A 15616-nucleotide genomic window follows, 5' to 3' on the forward strand; every position below is an offset into this window, starting at 1 on the left:
AATTTTACTCTAGCCATTAACGTTGACATATACTCATAAGTTATTGGTAGGGCTTTTGGGAGACGCTTTGTCATTTGCCTGAAGGAGAAATTCAGGGCAAAAAATATCCCTTTACTCTGAAAGGGTTTAGTACAGGAAGCGCATTGAATGTCTATTTTGACGTATTTACACAGTCTATGCATATACACAAAGTACATTTTAGTATCTATATTACGAGAATATGTTACCAAAGGTAAATGCACATAAATATATCGAAAGGAGTTATTAAATAAGCTCTGAGCCCTGTTTCTTCAGTAGCTAATGCTGCACCGGAAGAGACTGTCGCAGCGGCTCAGAGTTGAAAGGTTATCAACGTTCACGTCAAGCTAGCAGGTTGAAGAATCTTGTCCTATTTATTATAAAAAATGTCAAATACAGAAGAAGACACGGAGCTGCCTATTCCATGTGTGCTCATCACGAGCTGTGACGGTGGTTTTAAAGAAGAAGAGCTGATAAAACGTAAGTTTAGCTGAGGTTAACGTCCATGATTTGGCTAACGCTGAACAAAGCTAAGCACAACAGGTGACATTTGGTAGCGCATGCATATTGTTAATATAGGTCGACAACTAAGCTGTCCGAGGTTGTCAAGCTAGTTAGTGATTTATTGTTTTTGTGGAGCAAGTATAAAAACGTCAAATGTAAGGCTGAAGGAGGTCACGTGCTTCTTGTTTCAGCGGCTAGCTGAAATAACTTATTCTAATGTAATGTCTCTCTTTGTATGTGTTGTTCATAACAATTGTGTTCTCGCCTCTAGAGATCCTCAGTTCGAAGACTTTGGCTGAGCCGATCAAACAAGAAGAAACAGTAGCCTGGTATCCATGGACCATCAACAACAAATATTATACAGCGGACGTGAGGCTATGCGTTGTGCCGAGCACTTTTAATATGTCATCGGAGATTGCCCAGTCCATGCAGGCTTTCATCGCTTATTTTGATAGCACAGTGGTACGTGACTTAAGAATATGCTGTGGTTTGAGAATCTCAAACAGTGATGCACTGTGATTAATGTGTATTGTATGTGCGTGGTGTTTGCAGAAGGATGGTCTGGAAAAGCTACTTCCTTGGATATCAGTGGTGGAAGATCTTGCTCCAGAGGTGCTCATTCTGGTGTGTGAAAGAGTCAGTGAAAATGGTTCGTTCCCCTGCTCTTGGTGATGTCTGTTGTCTTGCACAAAACACTTGAGTACGACATTTAAGGGTACTATATGGTGTCTGAAATTTGATTTTGTTTTCAAGGGGTCAGCAGACATGAGGCACAACAGTGGTGTTTGGCTCATGCCTTTGAGCTGGTGGAGCTCAATCCACAGGAGTTGCCAGATGAGGATGGTGAGTTTTACAGACAGCAGAAATGAAAATGACCCTGCATACAGTTGTAGTTTCATCCTTAATATTATCCATTGTTTTGTACTCATTCACACTGTCTTTGTTGCCTTATCAGATGACTTTCCAGAATCCACAGGAGTAAAGAGAATTGTCCAGGCTCTCAATGCCAACGTGTGGACAAGTGTGGAGATGAAGGATGGTGAGATGACATCACTGATACAGTTACCTATTGCTCTTTCCCCTGACTATTTCATTTAGTATGGTATGTGACAGTATATCTCTATCTGATAGGGCACAATCAGGGCTTTGGTCTGATGAGCAGTTTGGTTGCCGCCAGACACAACAACCCACACAGCTGTCAAGAGCCACAGGTCAGTGGCAATTTAGTTGTAATCATTTTCACTTACTTAAATCGTAATTTAATGTATCGTTTTGTTTTCTTTCTCGTGTATCATCAATCCGTTTTCATTTAAATGTGCCAGTGTTTGACGAGGCACGCTAACCCGAGCTCCTTTTCTGTAGCAGTCTTCCAGCTTGCCAGTAGAGGGCTCACGTGTGAGTGAGGAGACTAACCATACAGAGAGTAGTGCAAACACAGACACACAGGGAGACCCAGTTGTTGGTAAGTGAACGATCCTTGATAAAAACATCAGTTTCTAACAATAACGGATGAAGTATGTTCACCCAAAACATGAATATCTTGATGATTGGAGGTGACATTTAATGTTCACTTGTGTTCATTCTCTCAGATGCAATGACTGATTTGGACATTCAGGAACTCGCCAATCTCACGGCTGGAGATGCAGATGTGGATAACTTTGAACGTCTCTTTACCAAATTAAAAGAGATGAAAGGTAATTGGGGAATGAAAAGGGAACGCACAACTTTGTTGGCAAAAACTGTGTTTTGGCCATTTTTTACTTTTACAGCTAATGACATTTATGATGTTTTGGGTTTTTTTGATTTTCAACCTGCAGACAAAGCTTCTTCATTACCTCATGAGCAGAGAAAGGTTCATGCAGAGAAGGTAAGCGACTGTATTTACCCCTGGTTACAAGACACCAAGGCTAGGACCTGTATGAACAGTGTTTCACAAACCAAAAACATCTTCACAACCTCGCCTCCTTGTTAGACTCAATAAATTGTGGGTAAACATGTTTAAAGTCTAGTATCGAGTATTTACACTAAATCTACTTTCCAGGTAGCAAAAGCGTTTTGGATGGCCATTGGTGGTGATGATGATGAGATCGACGGGTTGTCATCGGGAGAGGAAAGCTAAAAGCATATACCTGTGACTCAAGTCTCTTTTCTCCTGGCCCTCCTCCTTTTCCTGGGGCTCCCACAAGATCCGGCGCCCTTGGACATGCTTCTTTCACCTGGAAAGTGGCGATGCTTACAGATGGTACTGTAGGTATAGTCATATTTAGAAACTTTTGATTCTTAAAATGAAATGATTGCAATACTGGTGTGTAGTGAGAAGCCATTGAGCATTTTGATTGGGGAGATTAGTGATCCCCTGGGTCCCTCTCTCTGCTATGAGCCCTAAGTGAACCTCAACACATGGTATTGCAGGTGGAAAAACTTAACAAAATGTGGGCTTTAATTTAAGTATATGTTCCCTTAGGTACAATTGTCACATATATTTGCAAGTGACATAATGTGCCTTATCCCTGTAAGAGTTGTAAGACGTTTAATGCACATTCTGTTGAATCAACATAAAGACTTGTGATTTCATTTTTTATGCTCCTTTGTGTGTGTGAGTGGTGCATTTGTTGCGAACACAAGACTGTTGCACTACACGGGTACACACACAGGTCACCTAGTGCTTATTAAGAAAAGGATGCAGACCAGAAACACCTGTATGCAGCAATGGAGACTCTGCAATAAAAAAACTGATCAGTCGCAGTGCTGTATTGGACATTATACTGAAGTGTTTGAAATATTTTGTCTGTCCTTGACATTTGTGGAGGAGCAGAAATAAAACATAACTTACAATATGCCATCCAACAAAATACCACCATAAAGTACAGCCACGTTAGTTTTACAATGGTAGCATTAACTACAGGACAGTAATATTGGACTGCATTCCTGTAAAGGGATTTCTATTCTTCCTGTCACTGTGTAGTCATGGTTTTAAAAAAAAAAAAAATGAATTGAAATCATTTTACTCAGTTGCAATTCCTTAAATTTTCACAGATAAAACAATGGTCATTTGAGAACAAATATTAGGCTACATGGAGAAAAAAAAAAATGTACACAAGACTTTGAACAGAAAATCACCAAAACTAAAATCAAAAAACTCAAGTACTGATACAGAACTAGCAACTATACCTAATGCACTGTAGTACACAGTATTTCAGTTTAGCACCTTGTAAATGTTTTAAATAGATTACATGACTTAGTCTTATGTAAGTGCAGGATAAACATATTACACATGCCTTATACTGTAGCAATGTACATGTAATATACAGTATTTACTAGACAATTACCACTAGAACTAAAGCATTACACTGATCAACACAGTAAGTGCATCATTTACCCACAAGGAGCAGAGTGTACTATTGGCTAACAGTTGGTAATATGTGACGAGACTCGCAACGTATGCCTTTATGCCACCCTTCACACAGAAATCACATGGGTGGCTAAATTCAACCAGTTCACTGTGATCACTCATACTCTTTGTCCCTATAACAGTAATAGCTGGTACAGTAATTCTATGCGTCACACCAAAGTTGACCCGCGTTAGAAAAGCCTGCATTGAAGCCGGCCACGTCTTTCTGTGAATCTACTCATGCCAGAGGTCAGTTGGGTCCACTGTTTCAAGCACTGCATGACTACGAGAAATCACAAGCTATAAATATTTATGTACAATCATAGAGGCAATAAAAAAAATATATTTCCATGCAGGACAATATGCAAAAATAACTTAGAAAATGTCTCTTTCACTGAGCAAAATAGTTTTCATACAAGGGTTCTTTTCAAGAAACAATGGTGCTAATGTCTATATTTTGTTTAAAATAGATAAAATACCAATTACATGATCAGATAATTGACACTTTAATTCATACAGATAAATTAATATGGGCAAAGTACGTTGTACTTAAGATATTAATCAAATATATTCTATTTAATCACTACTCAGAATGACATTTTTCATGTTAATTCATGGTTCAATTGATAAATAAGCCTCTTAACTCAGTGATCACAGAGAGTGGTACTGGGACTCTGAAACACCAGTGAGGACAACACATTTGAGCTAATTCATAGAATCAAAAATGTTTTGAAACATGTTAAAAGGTGATCAAGCTGAAACTGTGCCATAACTTCAACTTGTCAATGACAACACTAAGCATAGACATGATGTCTGAATGAATAATGAAGAAAATGTGGTTAGTCCTATTGCAAACACCCTGTGGCTGCCCGTTGAACACATGAAAACAAAACAATGTAAAAGTCCTAAAACAACCATCAAATGGAGACACCAAATGGTACTGAGGAAAGTGCTATAGATGTGAGGTGAAATGTTACAGACAGCGAGGGAGGAGAGTAATGTTTTGATTTGATGAATAGTGTCTCCTTCCTTATCATCACTGAGGGATGCTCGACTTTTCCTATGTGGTTTGTGGATACACGTTTGTGTGGATGGGAAGCATGTGCTGCTCCTAGGACACACTGGAGCAGTGGATGCTGGGAGAGCCCATCTGTGTGAGAACCTTGTCCAGCCACTGCAAAGGGCCATTGAGATGCAGTTCTATCCAGCAGGGGGTGCTGGTCACTGTCTGACGTCTGCAGGGTACAGAGAAGAGGGGCAGCACAGTTTGTCATTACAGAGCGCTTTACAGAGAATATTTCAAATTCCATGAGGTCATTATTCATTTAACTTCATTATAATCACGTACTAAAGAGGGAAATTTGTATTTTATTTTAAAACTATTCTCCATCTCAAAGTCCCGGGCTGAGTTTCGATCCCAACTTTACAGGCTATTTCTGAAGTCATTCAAGTTTCTATCAAAGATGTTTTCCTCCGAGGTGTTTGGTGCCAGAAATATAACACCAGTGGGAATCCCCTTTGGGTATCTGAAATGTGTTCACCTCGCACTCCATGTCCCCTTCATGAATGCATGCCTGCTGCATTCTTCCTCTGTTACTCAACCCTCTCTTGTCGACTCACAGCAGCACCCTCCCCCAGTCACCCTCTTTCTCCTTTCCAAGTCTGCTACCGTCTTTGCACAACACCCCTTCATTTGTTTCACCACCAAAACTGATGTAAATGATCCTGACCATAAACATCAAAGACATCTCACATTTTCTGAAGCACAACGGTAAATGCGCAGTGCAACAGGCTCAAGGAAAACAAGAAGAGTGATGAACCCTTAAAGCCAAATGTTCTGTATACTTTAAACCGACTGGGACCAAGGCAACACGAGCAGCTAATTGAATGCTTAACCATTGATGGGCTTTGTACACAAGTGACGAAAAACAACAAACGGAGAAGGTAAAGTATCGCTGTGAGAAGGGAAAAGTACACAGCGTGTCTGGTCTTGGCTGTAAACAGCTTTATTTTTTATGTGTCTGCAGAATGACGTCTTTGCTTGTACTGGAAATTACCTCACTGAAAAATGGCTCCAATATGGCATCTCAAGTAAACATATTATATATTTGTCTTAGTAACTTACTCTGGCACAATCATTTTAAACACAAAAATTCAATCAACAACAACAAATATAATGCATTAATATGATTGTGATATAATTTAAGTAGTTTGAGATGTATTCATTTACCTGTACTCAGCTCCCCAACCCTTGACAAAACTCATGCGAATGGTGCACATTCTGGTGAGCTGGTAGACGGCCTCAAAGCCCTGGTTGACTGACTGGGCCAGCAGAGCAGCAAACTCCTGGTTGTTAAAGATCTTCAGGTTGCAGCCTGCAAAATAAGATGATTAGAAGGAGCACTGAGAACAAAAATAGATTTCAGTATCGATGGAGCATTAGATCTCAGTTGTGTGCTGGTCATTTTACCCCTGAAGGCTTCATGTGTTTGTGTGTATCCTCTCGTGCTCACCTGGAGGTATTTTGCAGACAGTGGCAGGATGCCAGCCGTAGCGCTGGTTGCAGTTAGGACTCTGGACAAAGATGGCGCTGTCACTGAGACACTCTGCGAACACCTCTCCTCCGATGTAGTACAACCTCACGCCCCGTCCTGGAAAAGAGGGGGGAAAGGAGACGATTGTCACTCAGCTACCTGCTGATTATAGTGAGTGCAAATATAAAAAAGGTCAAGTTAGATCAGAGCTTATGAAGTCCCTGTGAAATACAATGAGTACCTATGTGTCTGCGTGTGAGCTCTACTGCCGAGTTGCGGTTGACGTTGGACAGCAAGCCCAAACAGAAGCGCTCAGAGTTGGATGGGTCTGTGAATCCATCCACAGTGAGGGAGGGCTGGGAGGCATGGAAGGTCTCTCCTACGCGCTGGTTCAGCTCATAATAGGAGATCGAGCACCAGAAGGCAGACTCACAGTACGTCACAGGTTGTAGGTCTGTGTGAGCACAGGGTGGGGGTTAGATGGAGACACATTAGCTGGGATACAAGTTTCAGTTAGGTCCATGAGGAAACCATTAAGAAAATCAAGGCAACAGGTACTGCTTTGTTGTCAAACAAACCATTTGATTGTGAAGATGCACTCCGCTGATAAAGTTCCCCTTTGATTTCCCTTCAAAAGCTCTTTCCCACGACCCCCACAGCCCCAGCCAGGAATGGCTAAGACATGACGTACATATTTATGTTTTTAACAATGACCTCCTGGTGGCTTTCCACATAGATAGAATAACCTGGCAACTGGATATTTTTATTATTGCATTACCTAGAGCCGTCTGTTGCTGGCCTTTCCACTCACAGGGAAAGAAAGACTCCATTCAGACCACACTTACTCTGTTCCTGCCCTGAGGCAAACCCTCCCAGACGTAGTCCATTGCTCCTGTATGTTGCTCGTCTGTCTGTCTCTCTGTCTCGCACACGCACAAAGATATTCTAATTTGATCAAAGTCAAATTAGCACCATCAATAATGGGAAGTTCTTCCTTATTCGATGAGAGGGTCCAGGGACCGAGGATGTCGTATGTTGTACAGATTGTAAAAAAGCCCTGAGGCAAATGTGGAATATTGGGCTATACAAATTTAATTGAAAAAAATTGAATAAGGCATCAGTCATTTTTGGTTTACTGACTTGTTCATGTCCATGAGCAAAGACAGAGGAGATAAGTTATACAGATAACACATCTAATACAGTGCAGCTGTGGATGAAAGCCATCCTCCTATTAGAGAGCGAGTGGATGAGTAATCGAGGAAGTGATTTCGGACACAGCCTATATTTAAAATTAGTAAAATAATGAATTAATGACTGAAATATATAATTTCATATCATATGCCAGTTTGGTGGGTAAAGGCCAGGCTATAAGCAGTATTATACCTCACATAATGTCATTGCTACCAACCAGATAAGTGCACATTATATATCATTTGGTTTTGCTTACCAAGACTACTGTTTGCGGGTGACACAGGATTGGGTGACAGGCTGGGTGAACCTGAAATAGAGCGGTGATAGAAGTTTGGTTCATGATCCAGATAAGGCATAATTAGAAGAGTATGGGCTAGAATTGTGTGCGCTTTTATGTGACTCACCTGTGTCCATGCTGTGGTTGAGCTGGTGATCATTTGTCTCACCATCCTCACTCAGATACCCCGGTGGTGGAGTTTCTATAATGTACAAACACAGACAAAGATTAAGAACACACTCTTAGTCTCATCATTTCAAAGGTTTGACATGTTTTTGTAAAGTAACGAATGCTTTTCAGCTTTTTTTTGTGAGTAAATTCAAGGCCAATCTTCAATATTAGAGGCAGAAATATCAACTCAACCAGCATTTTCTTCCAGTTAAGTTTCACTTTGTTTGAAATGATCCGACAATAACCAGACAGTTAAACCAAACTAAAAAAAATCAATCATGAGAATAAAACTTGACAGACTTTTTAGGTCTGTGTTCAGAAATAGTGTTTCTCACCAGGAATATAGTTACTCTGGGGCTCAATGCCAGCGGGAAAGTTAGTGTTCTCAGGGATTGATGGACTGTAGTCATCCAAGGGTGGAAACTCTGCAGGGATATCTGTATGGCGTGGTACCAGGACAGGAGGCAAGACTGGAGACACAGAGATACTTTCATGAAGGACCAGTTCAGTCCTGTATGAAGTACGGCAAACGCATTATTGTAAACACAGTAATTTGGATCACGTAGCAATTAACGGCACTCACTTGGCGTCTCCACCCTCTGGTAGTGGTAGGGGTTGACGCACACTTCATCCTTCTTGGTGTGGAAGGCATATTCACAGTGGTCTACAGCCCTCAGCTCATGGTGGGACTGCAGGTCTGGCCAGCGCCACAAGCGACAGTAGATGACATGAGGAAGACCTTTTCTGTGGGAGACCTGGAGACGCCCATCTAAAGATCTGAAAGACACAACCAAGAAGACTGTAGTGGTACATGCAGATTCAATTTCATCAATCACTGTGTTGCCTTGCTCTATGCTCTGACTATTATTGAAATCAAGTTTCTGAATCATAAGATACAACTTTTAACAGATTTCCTTGTTCCATGTGGATCAACGTTTACAAAGAACACCGAAGCATTTGACTAACGTCAGACCAGAAAAGAAGAAAAAAAATGCCGATCTGATTTTTACGCAATCTGGTTTTTAATGCTTTTTCGTTTACCGTTTCCTCCCCACACAAGAGCACCGGTTAGAGAAATATCAGCTGGCTGAACCATCTTATCATGACCCCGGACACAAAACACTAATTTCGGAAAACAAACAAAATGCTAGCTACAACGTCTTCGGTCCAAGCAATGTCAAAGGCAAAAGTTGTCTATTGTGTGGGGATTTAATTATGATGTGATACAGTCAAACTATGAAGTTACAATTGTGATTGTATAAAAAGAGAGCTGTGAGACCTTTGCACGAAAAGAGTATGTTACTGAGAAGTGTGAGATCATATATATTGGAACAGTAACAGATCCTGGATCGCTCCCCTCACATGGAGTCCAGTGTGGTGATGGCATTTTTTCCCGTCTGAACTCCCCAACAGTTAAGCTCATTGTTGAGCTATCAGACTAGAAACATATGGTTCTCATTCTCTACCATGGCTTGGCCACCTGTGAAGTACGTCACAGAGGACTTGGCTTTCAAGACAAACGAGTTAAAGCTAGCTTAGTGCTAGTTTCAAGGTGACCAACAATGCAACTTAAAGTATCAAACCCAAATATCATACAGTTGTGGTCAAAAGTTTACATACACTTGTAAAGAACATAATGTCATGGCTCTCTTGAGTTTCCAGTTATTTCTACAACTCTGATTTTTCTCTGATAGAGTGATTGGAACAGATACTTCTTTGTCACAAAAAACATTTATGAAGTTTGGTTTTTTCATGACTTTATTATGGGTTAACAGAAAAAGTGACAAAATCTGCTGGGTCAAAAATATACATACAGCAACATGAATTAGCAATTTTGGTGACTTAGAAAGTTGTGTCAATGAAATGAGCTTCATAGCATGGCCTCTTAACTTCTTGTGAGTGATTATGAGTGACTACAGCTGGTGACTTCTCTGAGGCCATTTAAATAGGGCTCATTGGATACAAACGCCCACAAACGCTACAATGGGAAAGTCAAAGGAGCTCAGCATGGATCTGAAAAAGCGAATCATTGATTGAACAAGTCAGGAAAGTCACTTGGAGCCATTTCAAAGCAGCTGCAGGTCCCAAGAGCAACAGTGCAAACAATTGTTTGTAAGTATAAAGTGCATGGCACTGTTTTGTCACTGCCACGATCAGGTAGAAAACGCAAGCTATCACCTGCTGCTGAGAGAAAATTGGTCAGGAGGGTGAAGAGTCAACCGAGAACCACCAAAAAGCAGATCTGCCAAGAATTAGAAGCTGCTGGAACACAGGTGTCAGTGTCCACAGTCAAGCGTGTTTTGCATCTCCATGGACTGAGAGGCTGCCGTGCAAGAAGGAAGCCCTTGCTCCAAAAGCGGCACCTTAAGGCTCGACTGAAGTTTGCTGCTTATCACATGGACAAAGATAAGACCTTCTGGAGGAAAGTTCTGTGGTCAGACGAAACAAAAATTGAGCTGTTTGGCCACAATGCCCAGCAATATGTTTGGAGGAGAAAAGGTGAGGCCTTTAACCCCAAGAACACCATGCCTACCGTCAAGCACGGTGGTGGTAGTATTATGCTGTGGGGCTGTTTTGCTGCCAATGGAACTGGTGCTTTACAGAGAGTAAATGGGATAATGAAGAAGGAGGATTACCTTCAAATTCTTCAGGATAACCTAAAATCATCAGCCCGAAGGTTGGGTCTTGGGCGCAGTTGGGTGTTCCAACAGGACAATGACCCCAAACGCACATCAAAAGTGGTAATGGAATGGCTAAATCAGGCTAGAATTAGGGTTTTAGAATGGCCTTCCCAAAGTCCTGACTTAAATCCCATTGAGAACATGTGGACAATGCTGAAGAAACAAGTCCATGTCAGAAAGCCATCAAATTTAACTGAACTGCACCAATTCTGTCAAGAGGAGTGGTCAAAGATTCAACGAGAAGCTTGCCAGAAGCTTGTGGATGGCTACCAAAAGAGCCTAATTGAAGTGAAAATGGCCAAGGGACATGTAACCAAATATTAGCACTGCTGTATGTATGTATGTATATTTTTGACCCAGCAGATTTGATCACTTTTTCTGTTAACCCATAATAAAGTCATGAAAGAACCAAACTTCATGAATGTTTTTTTGTGACAAAGAAGTATCAGTTCCAATCACTCTATCAGAGAAAAATCAGAGTTGTAAAAATAACAGGGAAACTCAAGAGAGCCATGACATTATGTTCTTTACAAGTGTATGTAAACTTTTGACCACAACTGTATATACAGTACTAGGCTGATGACACAATTAGACTTATTCTTTTAGTCTCAGAGAGAATAAGGTGCAGGCCAATCACATTTGAAATTACATTTTTTGTGCGGAGCTCTAGCATGTTTACTGGGCATGATTCAACTTTTAAAAAAAAGAATAGATAACCTATTCACTTTTAAATAATTTCATATATAAATGAACAGGCTTGGACAGAGTTTTCATCATAATTTAAAAAAGGCATAGCTACCATAAGCATGCAAAGAAGTTAAATGGGGCTGAGAAAAGACACACAGTACCAGCAGGGTGATACTTATGATAGTTGAAAACAACATCCAAACACAGCACAGACCAGCACGCGTTCAGACTACATCAGTGACCAATGCAAAAGAGATGGGTGGAGACTCATCATCCAGCATTGCCTCCTGCATAGAGGGAGTCTCTTTCTTTGGGTCAGCTGAGGTCAGCCTTCCCGTGCTTGTGCTGAGATTGGCCTGGACTATGTCCTGTCGCCCCGATTTTGCCACGCTGACACGATGACCGCTCTAACACCCAGCTGCTCTTATTCACCAGAGGAAACAACAACTGTACAGCAGCCTGCCAGGGATTCACCGGCATCTCAACACCAACGCAGTATCTCTTATCCTGTGACGATCCTGAGTGAGAGAGAAACCACCAACTGTTAAAGAGATTGGTCTCAGAGCCAACGTCAGCCAGCACTTTCCATGACGTTACAGAATAAACAAGTGTGTATTGCCCAGTGCCTGCATATGTAGAAACACATGCAGAACGGTAACAACACTGTTCATGGGGGGATCTGGTAGGCTAGCATTTTTACTATGCATACTATGCACACACACACACACACACACACACACACACACACACACACACACACACACACACACACACACACACACACACACACACACACACTGACAGCTGTTCTTCTGTAAACCTACAGTCTCTAAACCCACAGAGATTGAACCACAATCCAAACAGTGGCCCACACCCTCCCTAGAGCCCGGAGCAAATTCTTAAGAATTGAGAAAAGGGTTTTTAATGTAGGTTAACACCCACACTCTAACTTCTGCACACACCATGATGAGGGAGTCCCAGTTTCATTTGCTGATTTAATATTCCTTGGGGGAAAAAAACAAACTTTAAAAGGATGCTTAACAATTAAACCAGTCACTGAGGGTGTATTCTCGCTTCTTCTACACTATTACCAGCAGATCCAAGATCTGTGCCTGCCTTATTCACAACAACAACAAAAAGAGACATTTGTGACTCATTCAGACACTGAGAATATAACAGTATGGGTGCCCAGTTCTGCAGCACACCCCAAAAACTCGACCTCATAGAGCAGTAACGTTACTGGTCTCCAGGGATGGGTATCCCACACGGGGAATCCCAAACCATCCCTTAGTCCAGCTCTCCCAGAGTACACACACACTCTAGTCTAAACATCCTCTGTGAGTCAGAAAAGTGCTTCGCCAAACCACCCCTTCTGCTACTCATCACACGTGTGAACTGTGGACATACTTGTTTATGTAGCACAGACTGTACTGCAGGCGGCTACCATGTCAGCAGGAGAAACGTGCTGAGACATTCTTTTAAAAGTTGCTCAGGCATTCGAGAAACACCGACTACACAGTTATGTTGCTTACATTTTATTTATAGGTTAACGTCATGCTAGCTGTGCAAACTAACATTATGTGACACAACCTACTTCAATATATAACGCGATGTGTTGATGGGCAGAATCGCATCAAATCTACTTACAATGTCGTTAACTTACATTCATAACACTAACTCAACTACCATAGACACAACATAGTTTGCTATGTAACGTATTCGGTATTTGAGACTGATAAAATGCCAATTGTCTGTTACCTATTTACACAGCATAATGAAAAATGTAAGGTGAAATGCAGGTTAAGTTTGCTTGTTAATGTTAGCCTTACTATGTAGGATTGTGTTAGCTTAAATGTAGCAGCTAAAGCTAACTATAAACGCAATTAAAAAACCCTGCATAATATCACACTTTTTATGTCCCCATTAATTAATTTAGTAATGAACCTGTCAACGTTAACATGCCAACAGAGAGAATTGCTTCACTAACAAAACGCTTTTAATATTAGCTCAATTAACTAGCAAGCTACTTAGCTAACGTTAGCTGTCGTCAGCCTTAGCTTGCAGTTTAACTAGCTAACTACGAGGCAGCTATTTAGCTTGAGTTGTTTACCTGGGTATGGTTATGCATTTCGTGTTGACATTCTGTGTTGTGATGGCTTTTTCCAACTCGTCCAGCTGTCCCGTCTTTTTCAACTTCTTCACCAGACTCTTGACAGCCTTTTCGCACCATTTCTCCTCTTGCCCGTTCTGCTCTCCCTTCTTCCAGCCAAGGAGCCTCTTCACGATTGGAGGAGTGAACGGCAATATAGACATTTTTTTAAATTCAAGCTTAGCGGTTAACAATTAGTTACAGTACACTGATTTAATTCCCAGAATTGCTAACATTACAGTTTTGCCGTTCCTATAATAACAACAATTGAGATAGCTAGTTAGCTTAGCTAGATACACTCCCAGACAGACGAGTGGCTGGTCGCTGCCTGGGGACTCAGCAGCAGCGGCTTGCGTCGCAGGTTAACTCCGATCGTCGGTCGGAGTGGAGCAGCTCCTCCGCCAGCCAGGCTGTTTTTCTGCCCCTCCTCCTGCTTCTCAGTCAGCTGGTCTGCCCTCCACCTGTATCAACTGAGTGTGTCAAGAAGACATATCTCTATTTTTCTACACAATAAAATACCACCACTAAATTAAACATTGTTAAATAGGGGGCCGTAAAAACAGCACATTTGTAAGGCTTTATGGGTTTAAAAGTCAAGGAAAAACAATTGAACAGTAAATCAGCTAAACTATAATCCAATGATAGAAGCACTCTCTCTGATAAACTACATTTACACCACTGGGTTTTGGTAATTTGCTTTTATTATCAATTCAGATGCAGGCCTATGTATACATTTGTTTGTGTCCTCTTAACTCAGGTTAATTCACGCTGGCGGGTTATCAGTGTCAGTGATTCAAACCCTGTAGTATGCATCAACTAAACTTGTGTCAAACTCAAGAGGCAATATATGGAGAGAACATTTTTTTGTAATCAGAGATATGCCATCACTGAAAAGTGATCCAACACTTGCATTTACTGTGGCCATGAATAGAAGACCCCTTAGGAGTAATCCCTTTCATCCCCTCATAAAAGTGATTTGATTTCACCACTGATGCATCTTTCCAGAAATGGACGAGGGAGGTGACTTTGAATTCAGTTGTAGCCTATTTGGGGTTTAATGGTGTTATTGATAAGTGCACCCCATGGCTGCGGCCTCCAGTAAGCAGTGTGCCTGTGCTATAAATATCCCCACCCAGAACCAGCCCCCTTTCCTTTTCTCTATTTATAACCTCCATCAATGACTGCTGCCTATTTTTAACCAAGTATTTGGCATGGCCTCCTACTTCCTCCTTAAATAAATATTATAGCTATGTTGGCAGTGGCCCCTGAAAATAATATTAAAGAACACTGTCCAAAAGTATGTCCTATTCATAGGAATAGTCATTGATGAACAGTGAAGAGCTTACGAGTAGGGCAGCAGCTACCGATTATTTTAAAACAGATTAATCTCCTGATTGTTTCTTGGTTAATCAATTAAGCATCGTCTATAAAATGTCAGAAGATAATATAATTGACAAATAAGGTTGCCTGAAGCCAAGGAGCAGGATTTTCAGTCAGACATGATTAAATTCAACTGAATGTACTTTATTGATATCATAATACATTTAATATATTAATGAAGCTTAATAATGCTGATACATATTGATACATATGGACTATTAAAATGTTGTGTTTGTCAGATAAATGACAATGGAGGGTCAAAGTTGTTGCATATGACTCTTTACCAAGTAGAGGTTTGTTTAACCATGTGTTTAAATAATATAGATGATAAAAGTGTATTTGGTATAGGAAACAGGTTGGAGAGCTTTCTTTCTTGTGTACTCTGAGGATCTGCTTCAGGGCTGGAACCTTTTACTGTCGGGGGACCCGAGCTGGACAGCTGGCATGAAGAGTTTCTGCATGTCTTTGTGTGTGTGTGTGTGTGTGTGTGTGTGTGTGTGTGTGTGTGTGTGTGTGTGTGTGTGTGTGAGAGAGAGAGAGAGAGCGAGAGAGAGAGAGAGAGAGAAATGGGGGGGCTTGTGTAGTATGTGTCAGACACCGGGGCAGATGGGCCGCAGCAGGCAGGAGAAGGTC

The 15616-nt window shown here is 41.2% G+C and overlaps 2 protein-coding genes across 5 annotated transcripts; one reads left to right on the plus strand and one right to left on the minus strand.

Moving 5' to 3' along the window:
• Positions 1 to 326: 326 nt before the first annotated feature.
• On the plus strand, positions 327 to 3096 carry aagab (alpha and gamma adaptin binding protein). Of its 4 annotated transcripts, none has more exons than XM_068722642.1 (10): positions 327 to 498; positions 794 to 984; positions 1075 to 1171; positions 1276 to 1365; positions 1478 to 1561; positions 1654 to 1733; positions 1885 to 1984; positions 2112 to 2216; positions 2340 to 2389; positions 2564 to 3096. In XM_068722642.1, the coding sequence occupies exons 1-10, from the start codon at positions 405 to 407 to the stop codon at positions 2639 to 2641; spliced, it is 969 nt and encodes a 322-aa protein (XP_068578743.1). In that variant the 5' UTR covers positions 327 to 404; the 3' UTR covers positions 2642 to 3096. The 4 variants fall into 4 exon arrangements, with proteins under 4 accessions (XP_068578743.1, XP_068578741.1, XP_068578744.1 ...); XM_068722640.1 differs by having other exon boundaries at positions 2112 to 2215; positions 2324 to 2389; XM_068722643.1 differs by having other exon boundaries at positions 1888 to 1984.
• Positions 3097 to 3511: 415 nt separating this feature from the next.
• smad3b (SMAD family member 3b) lies at positions 3512 to 13982 on the minus strand. The gene is made up of 9 exons (XM_068722639.1): positions 13565 to 13982; positions 8670 to 8863; positions 8422 to 8556; positions 8043 to 8117; positions 7895 to 7945; positions 6689 to 6901; positions 6427 to 6564; positions 6144 to 6288; positions 3512 to 5148 (listed from the first exon to the last, which is right to left on the minus strand). Exons 1-9 carry the CDS (start codon positions 13765 to 13767, stop codon positions 5025 to 5027), a joined length of 1278 nt encoding a protein of 425 aa, XP_068578740.1. The 5' UTR covers positions 13768 to 13982; the 3' UTR covers positions 3512 to 5024.
• Between the last annotated feature and the right edge of the window lie 1634 nt (positions 13983 to 15616).

This window comes from Cebidichthys violaceus, unplaced genomic scaffold, assembly GCF_023349555.1.
Source record: "Cebidichthys violaceus isolate CVI_PGR_0920_01 unplaced genomic scaffold, fCebVio1.0.p SCAF_3, whole genome shotgun sequence".
Lineage (NCBI taxonomy): Eukaryota > Metazoa > Chordata > Actinopteri > Perciformes > Stichaeidae > Cebidichthys > Cebidichthys violaceus.